Raw genomic sequence first — 22,547 nt, forward strand, 5'->3', positions numbered from 1 at the left:
TGCGAGCAGGGAAAGCCACGAAGGTTGGGGATGGAGGCAGCGCCATCCATCCGGGATGTTTTTGGGGTGCGGAGAACCCCCACGGGGGTCGGGCTGCAGGTAACGCCGCAGAGATCCAGGGGTTCCCCGGTATTCCCGCGGGCAGCAGCCCCCTGGGTCCGGGATAGACGCAGCATCATTGTGAGAGGCTACGAACATCCCAGTGGGGCTGATTGAAGGGATCAAGGGGGCTGGAAGGGGGTACAGGGGTGCAGGGCCCCCGCAGTGACACGTGGGGACACATAGGCAGAGGTACAGGCGAGCAGGAAGACACGATGGTGACACAAGGTATAGCTAACACGCGGATAAATACATGGATAAATAAATCCATGTTCTGGCGAAGCAGATCGGCACAAAAAAGCAAATAAGACATAGGAATGAGTAGGGAGTTACAGACCTATGGATATCGGGATAGATGGCTAGATGATGGATAAATGGATATACAGATAGATAGATGATGGATAAATGGATATATCAATAGATGATAGATATAGGAATATATAGATGATGGATACAGGGGTATATGGCTAGATGATAGCTAGATGAATAGACGGATAGATGATGGATATAGGGATATATAGATGATAAATATAGGATATACAGATAGATGATGGATATAGGGATATATAGATGATAGGTATAGCAATATATAGATGATGGATACAGGGGTATATGGCTAGATGATAGCTAGATGAATAGACGGATAGATGATGGATATAGGGATATATAGATGATAAATATAGGATATACAGATAGATGACGGATACAGGAGTATATGTCTAGGTGATGACTAGATGGACAGACTGATAGATGATGGATATAGGGATATATAGATAATGGCTATAGGGGTATATGGCTAGATGATGGATAAACGGATATATGGCTAGATGATGGGTGGTGATACTGACTGAGGTTCCGCATTCCCAGGGCTCCAGCCCGGACATTTCCAGGCGGGCCAGCCTTTCCCGCCTGATGCGCGAGGCTTTTCCAGCCTCTCCGAGAACGGGAAGGGGTTTTCCATCACCGCTGCCGTTCCTGCCGGACACGAGCGGCTCTGCCCGGGCCGGTGAGTCGCCGGCAGCCGGGATGTCACAGCAGGTGTGTTCCACAGTGGTGGTTTCAGTGTCACTGCGTCAAAGGGAGGTGACAATGGTGACAGCAGAACCACACGCGTGCAGGGCGCTGCGAGTGGGCGACAGGAGCCCTGCTGCTGACGCACCCCCTGCATCCCCCGCGGGTTCCCCCTCACCGCTCGGGATGTTCGCCCACTCGTCCCCGTGCTGGTGGCTCCGGGGGACACCCCATCTACGGTGTGACGTGTGTCCACGGGTGTCACACCGCCAGGCACAGCCCCCGTCCCCCGGGGGAAGGTCCCTCTGAGCTGGGATTTCATGTCTCCTCACCAATCCAGAGAATCCCAGCCCGGGAAATTGAGAGCCGTGACGTTTTAGGCTCAATTCACTCGATTTGGGCAGTAAAGCTGACAGGAACTCAGAGCATTGATCCACGCGGTATTTTCAGTGTTCTCTGGGACACATCTGTCCCTCCCAAGCCCACACAGTGGCACGGACACGCAGGATATCACAGGCTCCGTGCTTCCCGTTTCCTAGAGATCCCCGTGTCCTAAAAACCCCCGTGTCCTAAAAACCCCCGTTCCAGGTGGGTTTTGGATTTTGCCTGTCCCCAGATTGCCACGGCACTGACCCTCGCTTCTCGGCCTCTCCCTTCCTGCTGGATCAGAGCACGGATCAGCTCCACGCACTCCTGCACCCCATGGGTTTGTCCCTAGGGAAGTCACTTGTTCTTATTTCCACTGGAGGTAAAAAAAAGGAGGGAGGGAAACAGCAAAAACCCCAATATTATAATATAGTATAATATAATACAATATATAGTATGATATGATATATGATATATGATATATGATATATGATATATGATATATGATATATGATATATGATATATGATATATAATATAATATAATATAATATAATATAATATAATATAATATAATATAATATAATATAATATTTGGGGGTAGAGGGGGTGGTCAGAAAGGCTTTAGAAATTCCCCTGAAGCTCCGCTGAGCCGTGATGCTGCTTGCCCGCCCTTCTGCCACCCGGCCTTTGCGATGGGGGTGGACGCGGGGGGTTGGTGGCATTTTGGGACCACTGCCGTCCTGTAAACAGCCGTGACGTTTGTTTGGGAAAGCGTCCCCGAAAGGCGTGACAAGAGCCTTTGGTTAAGCCGGGGCGGCGGTGGCGGCCACAGCGGGGTCCCCTGCGGGCGGCTCCCGGTCCCTCTGTGCGGCTGTGGTGGTGGCAGGAGTGGGGATTGTCCCACTTGTCCCTTCCAGCTGGGTGTCCCCAGTGTCCCGTGGGTTTGCCTGGCGCTGGGGTGTCCTGAGACGTGTCTGTGGTCCCAGAGCGGGGACTCCAAGGCTCCTCAGAGAGGAGGGTCCAGGATCTGTCCCCCAGAGAGCGGGGGGGGTTTCATAGCTCCAGGAGGGGCTGGCGCTCGGGATTTCCCCGCTTTTGCTGGACCAGGGGAGGGCTGGAGGGGCAGGGCAGCACCTCCTTGTCCATCCCTGAACCCCCAGACGGGTGGGAAGGGGGCAGGAGGAGGCGATGCAGACCCGAGACGTCTCCTGGCTCGCAGTCCCCCACTCCCGTCCATCGCCCACTCCCAAATCACCCCAAAAAATCGGGGGAGCAGCTGTGCCGAGCCCCTGGATTGGGACCCCCCTTTCCCTCCCCTGCTGCACCGGCTGCTCTAACACAAGCCAGGGACAGCCTAGAGATCCCCATAAATAGATACCTATGGATAGGTACCTATAGATAGGTGCCTATAGCTGATGCCACCCAGCCGAAGGTATCGGATTTTTGGGGGGCTGATTTCCCCCCTTTCTGCTGTCCTGGGGGGGGGGCATCCCCTCTCACGGTCCTCCGGAACTCTCAGATTCCCCCCAGCCCCCTCCTCCAGACCCTTCCCGGCTGCGGCCAAAGCAAGGAATAAACTTTTAAAAAATTAACGTGATACTAATAAAAATTCCAAACGCTCTCAAATGCCCAATACGCAGCAGCCGCCGGCCGCATTTATCCCTTTTGCCCTACTAAAATCACATTCTCCTCGCTGGATTTTTTTCCCCCCTTATTTTTCACCATTTTTATTCACGATTTTTTAAAAATTCAATTTTTAGCACAGGTAAAAATTTAAATTAACTTTCTCCACTCTTCCCCTCGCCCCCCCTCCCTCTCTTCTCCCCAGTTCCTATAGTTTTTTTGAGTGAGTTTTGGTTTGGTTTTTTTTTTTTTTTTTTTTTGTGAGGGAAGATTTTTTTTTCCCCATGCACCAACACCCGGAGCTTTTACTCTAAAACCACCGCGGAACGAAGTTCAATACGGGGAGGGAAAAAAGCGCAAAACAAAACCCCCCTAAAAAATAGGCATCGTATCAATTTTATTTTCCCTGCCTGGAGCAGAACTGGAGGCTGGAAAGGAGAGAGGCAAGGCCAAAGTTTGTTCCCCTGGGTTATTTTCACGCAGATTTCGTTAATGGCAAGGAAATAAAAAAGCTCCACCACGCGCAGAACAGAGTTTTGAGTTTAGTTTGGGAATATTTTTTGTCGCATCGCTTTGCTGTGTCTCGTCTACTTTTTCCGGGACAAATCGTGTCCTAAATCCACCATCTCCGTGCCGGCTGTTGGGTCACGCCGGGCTGGGCTCGGTGCGGTTCCTCACCTCTCCGATTTTGGGGATGCGCTTCCCCGCGATTCCCGGCTCCACCGACCGATAATTCCCCGCAGAAAGAGGCTGGAGCCGGCCACACTCACGAGAAAAAATCCACAGGAATTGCTTTTGTACCATTTTTTCCTGGAAGTAGCAAAGCCAAACCAGGTCTTTGAAATCTTCTCTGCTCCTGTATTGCTGTTTGGGACGGTTTAACCAGTTTAAACTATTTTTTTTAATCATTTTTCTTTTTAAGGAAAGAGCTGCTTTTTCTGTAGGAATTCAACGAATTTTTTAGGAAATCGCTGCTTTGGGAGAGAAAACCATCAGGGATTTTGCAAAGGAAGGAAAGATGAGCGTGCCGAACCCGGCACATCTGGATAGGCAGCTGCTTCGGAGAAGGGATATAAAAAGAGACATCGATATATTGAATTCTCCTGTCTTTCCCTGCGTGCTGCTAGCCCCGTGCTCATAAGCATATTTTTATATATACATGTATTCATACACATTTTAAAATATACGCATTTACATGTTTAAATATTATAGATGAATTATTAAACGTTATAGTTTATATGCTATATATCTATTTTTATATATTTCCTAATTTACGTATATGAAAAAAAGATTCCACAGGGTATATTTTATAAATTATTTATAAATTGTTATTTATTGTTTATAAATTATAAACAATAAATTATTTCGGCATGACAGTACATCTACGTTTGCATGCAGCACACACATTCCTCTGTATTATAGCTTACATGGAGTCTCATCCATATTTAATTTTTGTATCGATCTCTATAAAATTACACAACTTTTATTAATTAATATTTTCCCCCGTGTGCTGAAAGTACAAATAGGCACATTGACACCACTGCTGATGTTTATTTGTTATGGATTTCTGTGGCTATAATTTTCATTTCTATACGGAGCTATAATTATTTTAATCCCGATATTTGGGGTTATGTCCAACTGCGTTTTCCCACTTTTTAGAGTTTGGGGATTCCCTGTGCCCTCTGTGCTTATTCCAGAATAATGTGAGGGCAGAGGATGAGGGGATCCCAAATCCCCGGGCACACATTCCCAACCCTGGAGCACTCCTCAAGTGTTTTCCTCACCTTCAATAAATCGCTTTCCCCCATCCCCTCTTTCCCCCCATCCCGTCTCTTTAATATGGAGATTTGAAATTTTAATTCAATATTTCTATTTCCAAGAACCAAAATCCGCTGATTTTCTCCCCCTTCTCCACAGACTTAGAGCAGGAACCCCAAATTTCCACGGGAAAACTCCAGAATGTGGGAAATATTAACGGTGTGAGAGTTATTCCCGGGAAACAGGGCAGTGGGACCCCTCCGATGTCTGCAGAGATTCCAGGGTGAAATGACCCCCCGGGAGAGGAGGGTTTGTGGATGGGGGGCTGAACTCCACGTGGGATAATGACCCCAAAGTGCAGAGGGGTGCAGCACCCCCGCTGCACTCCATCATTGACCTTTAAACCCATCCGAGCATGGAGGGACGAGAGATGGGTGTCCAATTTGGGGGGAGCACCCCCAAACCGGCCGGGACAGAGAGGAGACCAGCTGCCGCCTCTTCACCCTATAATTTGGGATCACGATTTGGAGCAGAAGCACGGAAAAATTTCCCCTGTGCAATATCGCCAAGCGAAAGGGGTTACCTCCAACGGGATCGGGGCACTGGGGGATGCCTGTACCCCTCAGAAAACCCTCCTAGTTTTCTCTGGGAGCCGGACACGGGCATCCCTGGGGTGTGTGCAGGGACGCGAAGCTGCCCAGCTGGTGGGGCCGTGCCCGTGGGGACAGTTTGATTTTAATATTTTATTTTATTCCTTTTTTTATTATTATTATTTTCCCCTCCCTTTTCTCCACAGCCATGAAACCTGGCGCCCGGCTGATGGTGCAACAGATACCGGCCACCTCCTTCACCTCCCGCTTTCCCTCCCATCGCCGCCCATTTCCACGTGACGTGGGAAAACCAGTCAGCGAGTGGGACTGGGCAGCCTGGCCATACTGGGGAGGCAGGAGGGGGGCAGCGCTGCCCCTAATTCCCCCCCAAGAAAGCAGGAGCCGGGCATCTCTGAGCCCTCTTCCCCCCCAGAGAGGGGCGGGGGGTTCCTGCCCCACGGCCTCGCCCCCTTCACCCCTGTGCCCCCCCAGCACTGAAGGTGGGTAGCGCTTCTCTGTCCCCTCGCTCCTCTTCCTCGCTGTCACGCCGGGACCCCAGCGAGCCCCTTCCTAGAGGCCTCCCCGAAAGCTTCCTCCTATTGTCCCCTCGGGCTTGAAAAGTGACTCGATTTTGATTATTTTTTTTTTTTCTTTCCGGTTGGTTTTTTTTATTATCACCACTACTATTCGTAGGGCGAGAGGGGAACTCGCTCCTTGTTCCCCTCCTGTGAATCCTGCTCCTCCTTAGGGGAATCCTGTGCAAACGCTCCGTCCTAGGCCGGTTACACACCAACTATTCCCTGCGGGTTTTTGGGGACACAGACCTCCCTTACAGCCCCTTGTTCCCGGCTCGCTTCCATCCTTACCCCTTCCCAACGCTGCCTCCGGCTTCTCTCCCTCTCCTCGGCCGCCTACCCATCTCCCGCTGTCCTCCCAGGGTATCAGTCCTTATCTCTTCTGCTGGTTATCTCTTCTGCTGCTAAATTCGGCCCAGCGGAGGGGTTCAGCCGGGGGAATCTGTTGGTTAAACCTAAAGCAGTCCCAAGAGTTATCTCTCCGGCCATAATCCGCGCCCCATCCAGCCCTTCCCCCGGTGTGAGGTGGTTTTCATGGAATCCTACAATTCCAGAATGGTTTGGGTTGGAAAGGACCTAAAAGCCCATCCAGTTCCGACCCCCCTGCCGTGGGCAGGGACACCTTTTCCACCAGACCAGGTTGTTCCAAGCCCAGTCCAAGAGGCTGCGTCCACGATTTGCAGAGAAAACAGCACCTCAATCTATCTCACCCCCTTCCCGGACCCTCCTTGGGAAAGGGGTTTCACCTCCGACCCCTTTCCACGCGTGGGTTTTGGGGTCTTGCCATTGCAAGCCACCCGCAAGGCCCCAATGGAATCCAAAGGCCCAAACCCACCCCAAATTCCCCCCGAATTTCCCCAAATTCGAAACCAAGCCAACATGAAGTCAAGCAGCCCTTTTCCCTACCCTGTCCCAAGACTCTAGGACATTCCTCCCCCTCCAGACCTACGGCATTCCCAGTCCCCGATGGCTCATCCCACTGTGCTTCCAGCTTCTCCCAGCTCTCCAGCCGGGAAAAATTAGTGAGAGCGATAAAATAAAACACCCGAGAGAAGGAGTTTTGTGGGCGCTGCTTGGGGTCTGCTCCCCACTTTGGGCAGCACTAACGGGGCTGCAGTGGGCAATGTCCCCGCTTCTCCTTTCAGCCCCCTCGGTCACGCGTGGCCGGGTTTTAGGGGCTGCGGACACGCGTAGGGCAGGCTCGGGGTGGGAGGGTGGACCCATCCTTCCTCCTTTCCCTCCTTCCCCCCTACTTTTTCCCTAATTTAACTCCCCCCTACCCCACCCCAACCCTCCTCAGTCGCCTGCCGCCGCCCACATCAAACGCCGGCCCCGGGGGCCATTAACAACTTAAAGCACCGATCGTACCTGCGGGACAAAGGTTTTTGCTCCGGGCCAGAGGAGAGAGAGCATCGCTGTCTCTCACCTTCCCGGCTGTGTCCTCCCACCCTCTCCTTTCACCTCCCCCCTTCTCTAACCTCCTTATCTCCCCACCCGGGGGGGGTCCCGGCCCTGCCGCCGCCGCATCCCGCATCCCGGCAGCATCTCCCCCTGCGCCCCCGGGGGTGTTGGAAGGGGCGGGCGGGGGGGAAGGAGGAGGAGACTGCCCGAGGGTTTTAAACAGCCCAGTCGCATGGGGGTGGGGGGGGGGGGGCCCGGGAGGTGATGGATGGAGCCCGGTGGGAGCAGCTAAAATCCAGGCGGGAGCTAAATATCCCCTCCGGAGGGACCTGGACTTCTTGCTTGGGGTCTGGAAGAGGCGGCGGGACCTGTTGAAGGTGGGGGAAAAGGTGGGCGGTGGGGAAGCGCGGGGGTTTTGGGGGGGAGGGGGGGTTGTCCGGAGGAAAACCGCATCGCTGGTGGTGTTTTGGTTTTGGCTGGAAGGCTGCGCCCACGCGAGATCGGCTGAGGGGGAAAAATAAAGTGGAGCCGAGGGTTTTCCACGAGCTCCCCATCGCTCTGGATCGCGGCCGGGGAGCCGGCTGGGCTTTGGGGAGGCCCCGCACGAGATGTACCAGAGCTTAGCCATGGCAGCCAACCCCGGCCCTCCGGCGTACGAAGGGGCAGGTGGCTTCATGCACAGCGCGGCCGCAGCGTCCCCGGTCTATGTGCCCACCACGAGGGTCACCTCCATGCTCCCCAGCCTGCCCTACCTGCAGAGCACCGGCTCTTCCCAGCAAGGCAGCCCCGTCTCCAGCCACTCCATCTGGACTCAGCCCGGAGCCGAAAGCGCCGCTTACAACCCCGGATCTTCTCACCCTCCCGTGTCACCTCGGTTCTCCTTCTCCACCAGCACCCCCATCCCGGTCACTTCTTCCCGGGAAGCGGCGGCGGCTTACAGCAGCTCCTTGAACCTTTCTGCCAACGGGAGGGAGCAGTACAGCAGGGGCTTCGGCAGCTCCTATTCCAGCCCCTACCCGGCCTACATGAGCCCTGAAATGGCCACGACCTGGACTTCCTCGCCCTTCGACAACCCCATGCTGCACAACCTGCAGAGCCGAGGGACGCCCGCGGCCGCCCGCCACGCCAACATCGGTGAGCACAGCGCTGGGAGACGGGAGGGAAGGTTTCACCCCGGTGCCCCCCCAGATTTTGGGGTGCGCACCCCTCTGTGTAGAAGCGCAAAGGGCAGGAGGGAGGAATTCGGAGTATGGGGGTTTGGCGCTGTCTGAGCGGCCTCTGGCTGGAAAACATTTGGGGTTCTTACTTTTACTTATTCTGCGAAATCACCGTTCCAAAACATCCTCAAAGGGCACAGTTTTCAAAAAGTAAATGGATTTTAGGGCAGGCCCGCAGCGGCAAGGAATGATGAGCCAAGCTCTGGAGAAAGGGCCTGCTGGCTCCTCAGATAGCTCAGAGGGGGTTTAGGGGGTGATTGTGGGGTGCAGGACCACGATGTTCTGTGGACACGCAGGCAGCCCATTCCTCAGCTGGCTTTAGGTGTAAAACCGGGAGCATTAAGAAATCAAAGTTGGGCCCATGAATTTCAAATCTTCCCTTTGGGCTGTTTTACGTTCTGATCTTTTTAAAAAAATTTTTTTGGAAAGGTCATTTGGGCTACAAAAAGGGAGAGCAAAGAGAAATTTAGAGCTGAGGTGGGAGAGATGATGGAGAAGGATTAAAAGAAATGCATCCACATTTATAATGGTGTTTTTTGGGGAACGACTCTGGTGTTTCAGTGTCTCCTTACCCCAAAAAACCTCACCCTGATCTCGTGCCGAGTCCAGTCTCGGGCTTTCATTTCATTAAATTCCTCTGGTTCCTACGATGAAGAATTGGTCCAAACGGCTTAAAATAATGCTTTTAAATTTCGTGAGGTGGAAGAGGGATAAAAGGGGAGAGAAATACAGGCACATCTTTGCATCGTGGTTTCATAAACCCTTTTTTCCTTCCCGCCTCCTCTCCGTGAAGGTATTTCTGTCGGCTTTGGGGTCGGGGTTAACAAAGAAAACACCTCAAATTTGTCTGGAGATCTATTTTACAATTGTGTTCTCTGACCCGAATTTTGGAGGGTGATTTTTCCATCGAGTTCAGCAGGATTTGCGTTGTATTTAGCATTATTTTAAGATTTTAAAAGAATGAAAGTTGGGTGCCAGTGAAGGCTTGGCCTTGCCAAAGTCTTGTGCTTTTCTTTAGGTGCTATAAAATTTCTCAAAACGAGGAACAGACTAAGGATAAAATTTTAGCCAATCAGACAATGTTTTTTGGGAAGCCATGAGAAGACAGATCATAGAGGAAAAAATCAGGATGAATTAAAAGATCTATTATTAATTGAATATCAGTAAGCACATACGAAAATTTCTATTTTATCATGGTGCCATCTCTTCTTTGGGGGAAAAAAATCACCTTTTTTTTGCAGTGGTTTCAGAAGGGCTCTTAATAATAAAAATAACCTAACCCCAAAATAATGCAAATGAAGAATTGCAGTTGCAGCTATCAGCTTTTAAATTGCCAGGGACTGAGAGCGGGGATTCGGGGATTTTGGTGGTCTGTGCTCCAGCTCCGCATTTTGATGGCGAAAAATAGAATTTAAAATAGCACTGGGAAGAAGGGATGAGTTGAGCCAGTCCAGAAAATGGTTTTTAATGAAGGAGAAAGGAGCCGGGACTCCTCCTCTCTCCACGGCCAGGTCCTCACTCGAGTGCCGGATTCTCGGCAGCGCGGCCGAATCCGCGGGATTCATTAGCATGGAGCTAATTACGCCTCTGCTTTGGATATGGAAAAGCACTCGCATTTTAAAATAGAAGTGCTTGGGTTTTGGTTTTAAAAAAATATAATAATAAAACGAACTGCCTGAGAGCTGGTGAGCTCTAAATGGATTTTTGGAAGGCAACTCCTCCGGGAAATTCCCACTTTTCCCTGAACCGGGACGCGGCCGCTGCCGGGTCCCTCCTTGAAGCCGACCGATGTTTTGGGCATTGAGGGAGCTGAGTGAAGGATGTAGAGGCCGGCTGCGGGCTTCTGAGCTGGGAAAGGGTTTTATTTTAATGATTTTAAGGGTAGAAAACTCTGAAAAATTGAAGGCACTGAAATACGCAGTGGAGGGGACACCGTTGTGGATTGCTCCCATCACAGACCCACTTTAATCCCACATCCGAGCCTGGTCAGCACCAGAGAAATCCCTGGCACGGTGGAGTTGACTCCTTCTTTGCCTTTTGTTAGGGCTAAAAGTAATTTTATTGTCTGCACAGCGAGGAATCTCAAGGTGGAAACGCAATCCTTATAAATAGAATGGTATTTGCAGCGCTCGCATTTTCTTTTCCCAGAGAAATAACCAACATCTTCGGGTAGTGCTAAATGCTTAGCACCCCTGGGGACATTAAAATTTTAATTATTGTAATTTTTTTAAAAAATAAAGATCAAGTCCAGGCAGGTATAGCTAAATATGCAGACATGAATTCACAGCCTATGAAATTGGGCATGATTTTTTTTCCCCCGTTTTATATAAATATATCCCTGTAAAAATAAAGCAACACACAGGGAAGAGAAGATCAGTGAAAATGTATTCGAAGAAAATAACACTAAAAGAAATACGGATCTTCTTGTTTTTTCCCTAAATTGAGGAATTTTGTCTTGGGTTAAACCGTGATAGAACGCACTGGGAAGGACGGGTAAAACACACGGGCCCGTTTGAAAAACGTGCGTGTTCAAAATGCCAAATCTGGGCTTTTCAGGGTAAGTTTGGTGACTGATTTCATTACCTTGAAGAGCAGGATCAGACCCTGTGGTCGAGGCAGTGAACTTGCCCCAGGCATTGCCTGGGATGGAGTTACTGCGAATTCCCGACTTAATGAGGCATGAAAAGGACCAGCTGCAGAATCCCCTCTCAAAAGACTTCCCCGCCAGCACCAAAAATCTCTTGAAATCGCTCCCGAAATTACCCTGGATGGGCAGTTTGGGTCTCACCCCTTCCCCAGGCAGAGGGAGCGGGGATGGAGGGCGGCACGGGGGTCCGAGCGCATCCATCCCACAGCCCCTCGCTGCCTCCGGGATCTTTCCAGGCTGGGGAAGGACGCTCAGATCCCGGATTGCCATCCCCGTTCCCTTTCATTTTAGGGAACAGCGGGGATTTTACTTTCGCCGTGGCATCGCGGATAAATCGGGGCTGTGGGCATTCCTGGTGGGTGCTTTTTGGGGTTTGGATTTTTTGTCTCTTTTTTGGGTTTGTTTGTTTTTGGCTAAATCGAAGTCAGGGCTCCTCAAACAGGCGCTGCTGGAACACAGCAACAGCATCTGGGAAGATCAAAGCCTGGAGCAGACACTGGGTTGGAAAATGTCCTTTCTGCTGCTGGTGGGGGAGAGACTGGGAACCAGATCTTAAGCTTTCCCACAGGGATGCTAAGAGATCTGCCCTGTCGTATCCCGGGGCTGACATTTCCAGTGATTCATTGGCACTTGTTACAACCCTCTGCCCTACAAGCAGCCCCTGACCTTCCCCACGCACCAAAGGACAAGGTGGACGGTCCCTTTGGGGTGGCAGGCGATGAGGGGGGCCCAGCATAGTCCCGTCTCCAATCCTGGAGGGATGGGATCTTAGGACAGAGGGATGGGGCCATAGGACAGAGGGATGTGAGTGTAGGATGGCAGAAAAGGCTGTGGGACATCGGGAAGAGGCCGTAGGACATCGGGATGGGGCTGTAGGACACTGGGATGGGGCTATAGGACATCGGGATGGGGCTATAGGACATTGGGATGGGGCTATAGGACATCGGGATGGGGCTGTAGGACATCGGGATGGGGCTGTAGGACACTGGGATGGGGCTATAGGACATCGGGATGGGGCTATAGGACATCGGGATGGGGCTGTAGGACATCGGGATGGGGCTGTAGGACACTGGGATGGGGCTATAGGACATCGGGATGGGGCTGTAGGACATCGGGATGGGGCTGTAGGACACTGGGATGGGGCTATAGGACATCGGGATGGGGCTGTAGGACACCGGGATGAGGCTATAGGACATCGGGAAGGGGCTGTAGGACACAGGGATGGGGCTGTAGGACACCGGGATGAGGCTATAGGACATCGGGAAGGGGCTGTAGGACACAGGGATGGGGCTGTAGGACGTGTCTGCATTTTCCTCCGTGCCCCGTTTCGCAAGCGGCCGCATTTCTCACCTCAGCCCCGCCGGCGGGGAAGGTTCGCCCAGGGCTTTGTTCCCCGCTCCGAGGTTTGAATCCACCTTCTGCTCTCCCTCCTAATTTAATTGTCACCCGTCAGTCTGGGATTTGGGATGAGACCAGAATCGGGGTTTCTAATCTCTGAGCAAGATCAAGCTTGAACATACAAGTGTTTATTCTACCCCTAAGCCCCCAAGCAGTAGAATTTAAATTGCAAATAAATCAGTGGTAATAATAAAAATAACACCATCACGGGCACTCTGCCACCACTATTAATAATTCAATTCCTTACTTAAAAATTGCACTGTATTACCAAGCACAACTTACGTTGCATAGAAGAGCCATGAGGTAGTATATAACATAAATGTTCACAGATTTTTGTAGAGCAGTAAAACTTAAGGCAGTGGATGGTGGTGCTTAATCTAAGACTTTATTAAACCAGGATTTATTATTTTTCACTCATCCATGTGCATTTCTTTATGCCCGCAACAATAACAGCAATAATTTTTTTTTTTTTTTTTTGAGAGACAGCTTATGTTTTGCCCTCTACATATTGTTTTTCCAGAAAATTTAAGGGAAAGAGGCAAAATTCTTGGAAACAGATGGGAGTTTATCAGGCAGAGTATTCCAAAAGAAACCTGTCCCAATCCTGACACCTCTGTGCTCTTCTGATGATGGGAAAACCTTGGCTTGGCTGACAGAAAGGGGCTCCCCAAAACTGGTTTTCCCAAATGCAGAGGGATATTTTGAATGGACAAACCATTTCATTCTGAAAATTATAAAGATATAAGGAAAGAAAATGAGCAGCAGATCACCCAACACCAAATAAAATTCCAACGTGGGTGAAAAAGTGGCATTTTATGTGCCTGAAGGCATGCAGCCTGTTTTTTCTGGGGGAGGATATTTGCAGGGGCTATTAAAATAAAGGTGGAATTTTAAGGTAAATTCAATTAAAAAAAAAATTGATTGCGTTGTCCCAAAACCTTCAGAAGTTTTGTTTCTCATCAGCGCAGGGGTCTGGGCTGAAATTTTTGCTCCTTGAGCCCTGTGGAGCTTTGCAAGCATAGGAAAAAAAAAAGGAATGCAAATATATCAACTTTGAGAGGTTTTATTCCCAAATCTGCACACCAGCCCGGTGTGTCCTTCCCTCCCTGCAATTTTCTCATTGAAAAGGAGGTGCAGAAATGGAAATTTCAGGGATCTCCCCGTGCTTGGTGACGCTTCTGGGGATTCACGGGGCAGAGGAAGCTGAAACCTTGGGTCTTTCAAGGTTTTTGCAACCATAAAAAACTTGACAGAGAGCCTGCTCCCCCTTTGGGACTCAGTGCTGGCTGCAAAACCAGGTGGGAATCTACCTCAAGAGCTCAGTCCATAGGCTTAGAAAAGAAAGTTTTGCTGATGCTGGGAAGGAAAGGCAGAAACACAGGTTTTTGCTGAGCCGGCCGCACGTTTCGGCGACGTGGGAGCCTAAAAAACGTGATTATGCTGCCAAAAACCTTCGGTTGTAGTGGCCAGGTTTGAGTTGCTTTGGAGTGGGGAATGTGTGTAATTATGCCTGCAGGATTGCAAAAAGGGAGATGGGAATATCTGGAAATGCCAAATATTCACCTTGTCGGCGGGTCGGAATCCGCGCTGCCGTCTGGCAGGAAGGTGTAAATTCGCCTTTGGTGTGCGAATGTGAAACGCTGCTTAAATAACCAGAGAAATAGGTGAGAATTCGCTCTGACCTCTCAAATTAACCCAAATTATAGAAGCAAATTTCATTATAGGGTTGATTGAGGGTTTTTTGGTGGGTTTTTTTTTTTAATTTTAAGAAAAACTAGTCGTTCTCTTTCTTGGGACAGAACTCTTGCAGCTGTCTACGATCACATCCCACATTATGGCAAAATATGAAAACCTCTCCTGCCTTTCCAAGTCTTCCCCACATCATCGGTCATGGTGACCGGGCCTGAGCTGTAAATACATCTGTAATGACAAATTAAACCCAATTATCTGCCAGGCCTGAGCACGGAGGTCTTTTCACACACGGGCGCTTGCACTTGCGTGACTGCCCTTGAAAACAATTCCAGCACCGTTGGCACGAGTGGCATTAGAGGCTCTTTTGAAAATGCCGGTGTTTTCAAACTTACTGCAAATACATTGGGTTTTTTATAATTTTTTTCCCCTTTTCCCCCCTTTTTTCCGTTTTTCTCCTCTTTTCTGGGAGCTCCTTGCTGTGGGGTATGTTGAGTTTGCAGCATTCCCTGAGCTCCTGCACCTTTTTAAATGCTCACGGCGCTCGGCGGCGATTTCTTTTTCAATACGTTAGGCTCGGGCTGGATTTTCTCATCTCCAAAAAAAAAGAACTGGCGGGTGCTGGGTCTGCTCCAAAAGAAGAGCCAGGCAGAGATTTTTCCAAGTTGGATGCAGATCTGACCCTGCCATCAGCGCTGAAATGTTTCAGCTTTGGGGTTTTGGCAAGACCTGGATTTTAAAGCCAACTTTGGGGCAGCGTCAACTGCAAGAGAAAATAATATTTTTCTTTTCCAAGAAGTGCCCAGTGATTAATTTTTTTTCTCAATAATTCACTGGCACAGAGGGGTTTTTTGCTTAATGAGGTGGGTACCTAATTGTAGAATGAAGTCTTTGCTTGAGGGGAGCAAATTGGGTATTTCCAATGTCTTTTTGCTTTCTCTTATCTTTCTAAGGCCAAACCTGCTCGGGTTTTTAGGACTAGCCATCCCCTAAAAAACAGATTCTGTATGGCCTGTGACAAAGAAAAAATAGCCTCAAAAATACCCACATTCCTTGCTCAGGGCCGAAGCCATCCCCGATTTAAAGCACAGGGAGGTTCACTGGGAGCTGGTACAGGATCAGGCCCATGCACATAGATTCCATAGGGAAGAAACTCAGCCCACTGCAAATTACATGGGAATTTACATGTGTTTTCTGGAAGGTGAAACCCCAAAATCCAGTGGGATCTTACTTTTTTCCTGAGAAGTAGCCACTTCATTTATATGCTGCAGCATGAAGGAATTCACGGTGTTTTTTTAATTATTTTTAGTCACCCTTAAAGCTTCTGAGACCCTTATCAGAGCCAGCTGGGCTTGAACCACTCACACCAGCCTTGGGAGAGAGTCAGAAATTAGCTTTGTTTGTGAAAGAGGAAAAGAAATGACTCCTGGAAAGCCAAAAATTATCAATTTTTCCAGCAGAGGTGGGGTGAGGGCAGCCGGATGAGGGATCCCACAGGGCTGATCTCCCGTCTCCACCAGGGACTGGTACTGGATTGCTTCTGAATGTGGGATGACAAAACTGCTGCCTGGAAATGCTTCCTCCTAATCCCTGGGAATTAAGTTGGTGTCTGCCGGGGGAGCATTTCAGGAGAGGTCCCGTGGTGGGACGCCGCTCCCTGCTCCTGCTCTGCTTCCCAGAGCTCAGCCCTTTTCCGCTGGACAACGCTTCCAGCACCGTGGATTTACAGGGAGCTGGGATGGGGCTGGGTTCCCATTGCCATCAGACTCTCCTTAAAGTTTAAAACTCAAATTTGGGGGCAGAGACAAAGCAGGGGGAGGGAAGGAGACCATGCCATTCCCTCCAAGCAAGATTTTGCCAATTCTTCCTGGTTTTTCCACATGGAGCTCCCTGTGTCCATAATATTTAAGCAAATTCCAGGTTGTTCTCTGACCTTGAGGGCCTCCTTTGGGTCTGCAAACACCTCCAGACAGTTCAGGAGACCTCTCCCTCTTGCTGGATTCCCAGCTACTCACCCCTGGCTGTTGCCAGCCCTCGTGCTTTGGTGCACCTCAACTTTCCTTCAAGCTCCAGCTTCTGGAGTCATGTTATCATATGTGAGGCTCTGCTCTTTCAGAAAGGAAAAGAACAGCTTTGCTGGACAAGGGAGAGGCTGGGAAACCCTGATTCCTTCATGCTGAAATCCTAGATGAGGCAAAAAAACGCCCCCTAATATTTATTATTTAAACTCCTATGAGTTTCCAAGCCAGACTCTTGGATTTGCACGCCAGGGAGCCACCATTATTCAACATCCAGGGCTCACAGTGCTGGAGCTGTAAAAAAAAAAGAAAAAAAAAATCAGTGAGGCCCTGAGGCCCAGACATCAGGACTCCTCCGAATGACGTGTGGTCCCAGATGTCTGAGATTATTTTGGGAAGGGAGTGCTGGCCCCAGGGGCTGCCTGCCCAGGGGGCTGCCTGCTGGGAAGGACTCTGCGTTGGGACATGCCTGGGTGGTGTGGAGCATGAGAGGGGCAGCTGGTTTGGGGCTGGGGGGGATGTCTCTTCCTCACATTCCCCTGGGCTGTGATGATGCTCTGGATCCTGGGCATGACTTTTCCCGTGTTTCAGTCCTTCTTTACTTCCCTGGGATAGATGAGTGATGCTGTAATTTATCCTACCTCTCTGGACATAAAGGCATGGGCTTGAGGGTTTTTTCACTTCCCAGAATAAATAGGACCACAAGGAAGAGAGTGAAATCCCCCTCACAACCCCTTCCCTTTGTTTCAAGCCAGGGAAGGGTCTCGCTCTTGTCTCACTTCTCTTCCCAAACCCACATCCCAGCCAGGTTCTGCCACCTCCTTCCACACAAATCAATAACAACGGGTGAGCAGGTTAATTATAATCATAGAATAAACGCCACGGTCTCAAAGTTCACCCAACTTCATCAGCATTTCAAAACGAGCTGACGGCGCCAAGAAACTTTCATTGATTCCTCTGGGGCAGGTGTGGGAGTTTGAACCTGTCCTCAGAACCTGATCTTGATTCGAGGCCTGCTCAATTTTCCTCCTTATCTCGACTTTCGCCTATCTTATAATGCCTGTTATTTTAGATAAAAAGTCCAATCAATTGAGTTAGAAAAACTGCAAGTTATATGTGGCCCTGATAAGTTGGTACCTGCCGTTTTATTGGCCTGGGCTGCAGAGTGACCTTTGCAGATGCTTTATCATCCCCTCCTCCCGCCCCGCTCGGGGGCTGAGTTGACTTAACGTCCAGAATAACTAATAAAAGAGGAAAAGAGAAGGGCCAGGGGTTAGACAAACTCGCTGTCCCCTCTAATGTGATGAGCCGTAGTAAACACCTTTTTGTTTGTCCCTGGCTGGAGTCCCGCTGGGAGGCTGGGATCTGGCCTGGCTTGTGCTGGTGCAGCTCCTCTGAGTGGGATTTATCAGGGGGACAGCTCCGAGCTGGAGGCAGAGCCCGTGTCTAAATCAGTGAAATTAGAACAGAACTGGCACAGGGGTTTGGATATGTCAGTATTGGTCGGCGCTGTCACGCTCAGGGAGGGATTGGACATGTGGAGCAGTCCTATATATTCCATATATTCCTACACATGGTGTAGACAAGTTTTATATTAATAAAGTGAGGGATTCTAATGTATTGTGTACGTTTTACACAGATGAGGCTTTTTTTAATATGCTCTGAATTGGAGGCAGAGCCTGTGTCTAAATCAGTGAAATTAGAACAGAACTGGCACAGGGGTTTGGATATTGGTTGGTGCTGTCATGCTCAGGGAGGGATTGGGTTTCTAGAGCAGTCCTACATATTCCATATATTCCTATACATGGCATAGACATGTTTTATAATTATAAAGTGAGGGGTTTTAATATATCATATGTGCTTTACACATACCAGTTTTTAAAAATACATATATGCATTCATTTGTGCACATATATATTAATATATATGCACACACCATTTTATATAGATAAGTTCTATACAGTCACATAATAATAATAGTTTAAATACCAAAACCAGAAAGAATTTATTGGAGATGATTCCTAACTTGCTGCAATGGCATTCTCAAGGACATCCCAGGCGTCCCTGCCTATGGAAGAGGGTCTGGAACTTAATGATGTTTAAGATCCTTTCCAACAATTCTGTGATTCTAGGATATGCTATTGTGTATATATACAAATATATATATTTATATATATGTATACTACATGCACACAAATATAATAACTGTAATACAACTGATTGTATTCTGACAAGAAAGATTTTGCCTGTTTGCTTTGGATAAATGTCCATCCTTCTGATCTGGGAAAAAACAAAACAAAACACCACTCCAAACTTTGAGTTTCTGGAGTTGTAGGATTGTAGAAATTCACATTTTAAGATCTCCAGCAGGACAACCACCTCAGCAGTGGCTGAAGGCATGTGGATGAGGCTTTGGAATGCCCAAGGGTGGACATTCCCCCATGTCCTAATGAAAATCCAACAGACCATAATCTTCAATCACTGGTGAAGGATCATGGGGTTGTCCTGTGCAGAGGCAGGAGTTGGCCTCAATGATCTTTGTGGATCCCTTCTGGCTCAGGATGTTCTGTGATTCTGAGATAACTGTTAGCCCCTGTTAGCATGGTCCAAGCACAGACCACCTCAGCCTGAGCCCAGCATCTCCTGGTGCAGCTCCTGGGAAGAAGTTTGGATGTGGTTGGGGTCTCAGAACCTTTGAACATGGCCAGACTCTGCTGGCTGGGCTTAGGGTCAGGCTTCACCACCCCCCCAGAATCTGGCCCTGGTTCACCAGTCACCCCACAGCCATAAGGCCAATTCCCATGAGTCAGCCATGGAGCAGCAGCTTGGCAGGACTCCACAGCACACCTGCTTGTGGTCCCCTGTGGGAACACCAGGAACAGCTGCACATGATCCATGACCTGTTCCCAACTCAGAAACAGCTGCCCAGGAGGGATCATGGCACTGCAAATCCCCAAGCTTTTCTGATCTTCTTCATTTTTTCCTCACCGTCCTTTCCCTGAGGCCATCAAAGAAGAGTCTCTAGATGGGTAATCCAGTTGGAGACGGGCCAAATTTCATGCAGGGCAAGGCTGTGGCTCTTTTTCCTTTGTCAAAAGAGAGAAAGACCATTTCCAGGTGCCTCCTGCCAAGCAGACCCCAGGCTGTGGCTGACCCCATCTTGCCCATTCCCTGGGCTCCCCTTGCTAATCTGAGATTTGTTAAAAAATATTTGGACAGTCGATAAGCGGAGGAATCTCCTGTTTATCAGAGGAGCCTCAGATATTTACAAGTGTAAGAACTGCAAGGAGGAGTAAGGAAGGGGAGGTCACCTTGGTGGGTGGGAGTTCACTCAGGCACAATTTGACAGTCAGCAGAAGCTGCTGTTGGACACCAGGTCGTTCTCAAAGAGGTGGCCAAGGGGCTCCCACCAGGAGACCCTCAGGGATGTCTGCATTCCTATCTCCTTCACAGCAGGCTTAGGGAAGTGGGGCATTGTCCTTCAGAGTGTGTGTGGACTGTCTCTCCACTAAGCTCTGGGGCAACCATGGGGCTGGATGGTTTGGGCTGTGGTGGTTTTGGTGTGCTGGAGAGCTGTCAGTGCTTTTTCCAAGCAACAGGTAAGCCATTCCCCCAGCTCCTGCCCCTTCCCAAAATACTGTTTAGATCTGATTTAGAGGAATCTAGCTTGTTTCCACCCACCCTTCTTCCATCCATTTCTTGTCTTCAGCTGAGGTTTTTGAAAGTTGTCCTCTTGGCCCCCTCCTGTGTCACTCTTTGTCCTGGGGAAAGGACAGCGTCACCACGAGATGAAAAGCCTTGCTCAAGGGCACGCTATTGCAGAGCCAAGACTGAACTCCAAGCCAGGCCCAGAATTTGCCCAACCTTCCCACCGTGGCCCTCTTGCACATGATCTCAGCTGGTCCTTTGGCTGCTTCCACCTCCACCGTCCTTCAAAGCAGGGAAAACATATCCATGAAGGAAAGGAGTATTCCTGGCTGCTGGCAATGGTGTGTGCCACAGACCTTGGCTTGCTGCAGGCAGAGCAGGGAGGGCTGCAGGGGAGGGACACAATGTTCCCTTTGCCTTGACGTGAAACATTTGGCCTGGGAAGGGTTGCACGGGAAATGTCTCGCTGTGGTGTTTTGCGAAGCCGGGGAAAAGAGCAGATTTCTTTGCCTTCTGGAAAGGCAGACTGTAGGGTGAATGTTTCCTCAGCAATAAGTAGGGTCTTTTATGTTTTCAGAGAGAGGACTGTTTGGCCCAGGCAGCTAAGTGGGTACACAGCCATTTTCTCCGCCATAGATGTGTCAGATAAACCCGAAAACTTTCTGGGATGGCATCAAGCCATTTCTGTGAGGCTGCACAATGATGCTTTTTGCTTGAAACCGTGTTTCTGGCTAAGTGTGGGGAATTTACCTGGTTCCCCACTTCCTGCAGATCCTCAATCACATGGGTGATGCCTTCTGTTAATCCAGACCAGGGGAGAGCAGGGAGCCACATTCCCACAGCACCCAGCCCAGTGGTGGGCACTGCTCAGACAGGCACTGTCCCATTCTCCCTGTGTTTAGATTCCATTAATCTCTAAGACCCTGGGTGAATTTTCCCCAAATTCTGTCTGAGGGGACACAGGAAGAGAAGAGGGAGCAGAGGGGGAAAAACCAAAGGGCAAAACCTGTTTTTTACAGAAACACCCTTGTCTCCATCAGCTCCATCCTCACTTTCTGATCCCAGCCTGTGTGCCAAGCTGGTGATGTCCCCATGGACAAAAAAAAGGCTCACTGGCCGCCTTCCTTTGCCTACAGAGCTCTCCCATGCATAAATTTGGGCTTCTTAAATTTGTAGTCACTCCTTGCCCATTCCTCTTTTGTCTTTCCTCCTTTTTTTTTTCCTCCTCTGCCACAATCCTGGACTAACCAGCACTTTTAACTTGGCTGTGATCTGACCAGAAACATTTTGGTGGGTTTTCCCCCTTGAAACTCCAGCTTCTGGAATCATGCAATTCATGGAAACACCTCAACCCATTCCAAAGAAGTAGAAGATGTGACTTCCAGCTCCTCTAGCTGCAGCAAAATGCTGGTTTAAAGGACCCCAAAAGGGCTTGAAGACTTGAAGGATTTCCAAACTGCCACTTTTTAATGGGAACAATTTTGGGATTTGGGACAAAGTGGCTGGGAATGGTCAATCCAGTTTCTCCTGCCATACTGTGGTGGCTGTCCCTTGAAGCAGAAGGTGAGGGTGTCCTGGGTGGGATTCCAGGGTGTCCATGTTCTTTGCCTCAGCTGCGAGTGCCCCTGAGAGTCCATTTGGGGTTGTGTATACATAGGATCGTGGCTCTCACCTCTTATCATAACAAATTGTTTTAGGAAACTGCTTCTCTGCTGGGAAAACTGCTCTCAGGCTCTGTTTAGAGCCTGTAAGTGGCCTGGCTGTGTTTGAAGGACAGTTCCTCCTTTGCTGAGTTGCTTCATTGGATTGAGAAGACACTTCGGCAAGGGGAACTGTTGATATCAAATCTCTCTCCAGCTATAAACAAAACTCCAGTGCTATATTAATGGAAGTCTCTTTCCATCCAGAGAGGGTGAAGGCAGGAGGGGGTTGGAGGGAAGTAGAAGACAACCTCATTGTTTCTCATGCAGGAGGGTCTGACCCAAACCAGGGTAAGGAGAGCTCTTTGTCCCCTTCCACAGGATGGTTTGGGAAGCGAAATTCATAAATTGGACGCTCAGAATTGGCTCTGAGCTGAAGTATTCAAAATCTTTCCTTTTTCTGTTATCGTTCCTTAGGATCCTGATCCATCAGGTTTATGCATTCAAGGTGATCTCTCTAATGCAAACAGATTTAATCACAGAATCACTGAATGGTTTGGGTTGGAAGGAACTTAAAGCTCATCCAGTTCCACCCTCCACCATAGGCAGGGACACCTTCCACTATCCCAGGTTGTTCCCAGCCCCATCAAACCTGGCCTGGACCACTTCTAGGGACGGGTTGCTAAAGAAAAGTCCAAAGGTTTGGACTTAGAAATGGATGCAGTGCCAGGCTGGCAAAGCTGAGTTTTGCAGAGATGGTGGAAAGAAGTCACTTCAAGCCAGTCTCCAGGCTCAAGCCTTGGGCTGAGCTGAAAGTGGGTATCTGGTTCTTCTGTTTGGGAAGGCAAAATTCCTCAGACCTTTG

At 49.5% G+C, this 22,547-nt stretch overlaps 1 protein-coding gene and 1 long non-coding RNA gene across 4 annotated transcripts in view; one reads left to right on the forward strand and one right to left on the reverse strand.

Moving 5' to 3' along the window:
- Nucleotides 1–3,481: 3,481 nt before the first annotated feature.
- Nucleotides 3,482–7,596, reverse strand: LOC136358683 (uncharacterized). Of its 2 annotated transcripts, none has more exons than XR_010743150.1 (3): nt 7,503–7,596; nt 6,316–6,479; nt 3,482–4,155 (listed from the first exon to the last, which is right to left on the reverse strand). It is a non-coding gene; the product is annotated as an uncharacterized lncRNA (long non-coding RNA). The 2 variants fall into 2 exon arrangements; XR_010743149.1 differs by lacking the exon at nt 7,503–7,596 and adding an exon at nt 7,393–7,491.
- A 257-nt stretch (nt 7,597–7,853) lies between these two features.
- The window catches only part of GATA4 (GATA binding protein 4), a 28,820-nt gene continuing 14,126 nt past the window's right edge, over nt 7,854–22,547 (forward strand). For both annotated transcript variants that reach the window (XM_066314624.1, XM_066314625.1), the window contains exon 1: nt 7,854–8,559. In XM_066314624.1, coding sequence (XP_066170721.1) covers nt 8,034–8,559 — 526 coding nt within the window. In that variant the 5' untranslated portion in view covers nt 7,854–8,033. The remainder of the gene's footprint in view (nt 8,560–22,547) is intronic.

Source organism: Sylvia atricapilla, chromosome 3 (genome assembly GCF_009819655.1).
Source record: "Sylvia atricapilla isolate bSylAtr1 chromosome 3, bSylAtr1.pri, whole genome shotgun sequence".
In the NCBI taxonomy this organism is placed as follows: domain Eukaryota; kingdom Metazoa; phylum Chordata; class Aves; order Passeriformes; family Sylviidae; genus Sylvia; species Sylvia atricapilla.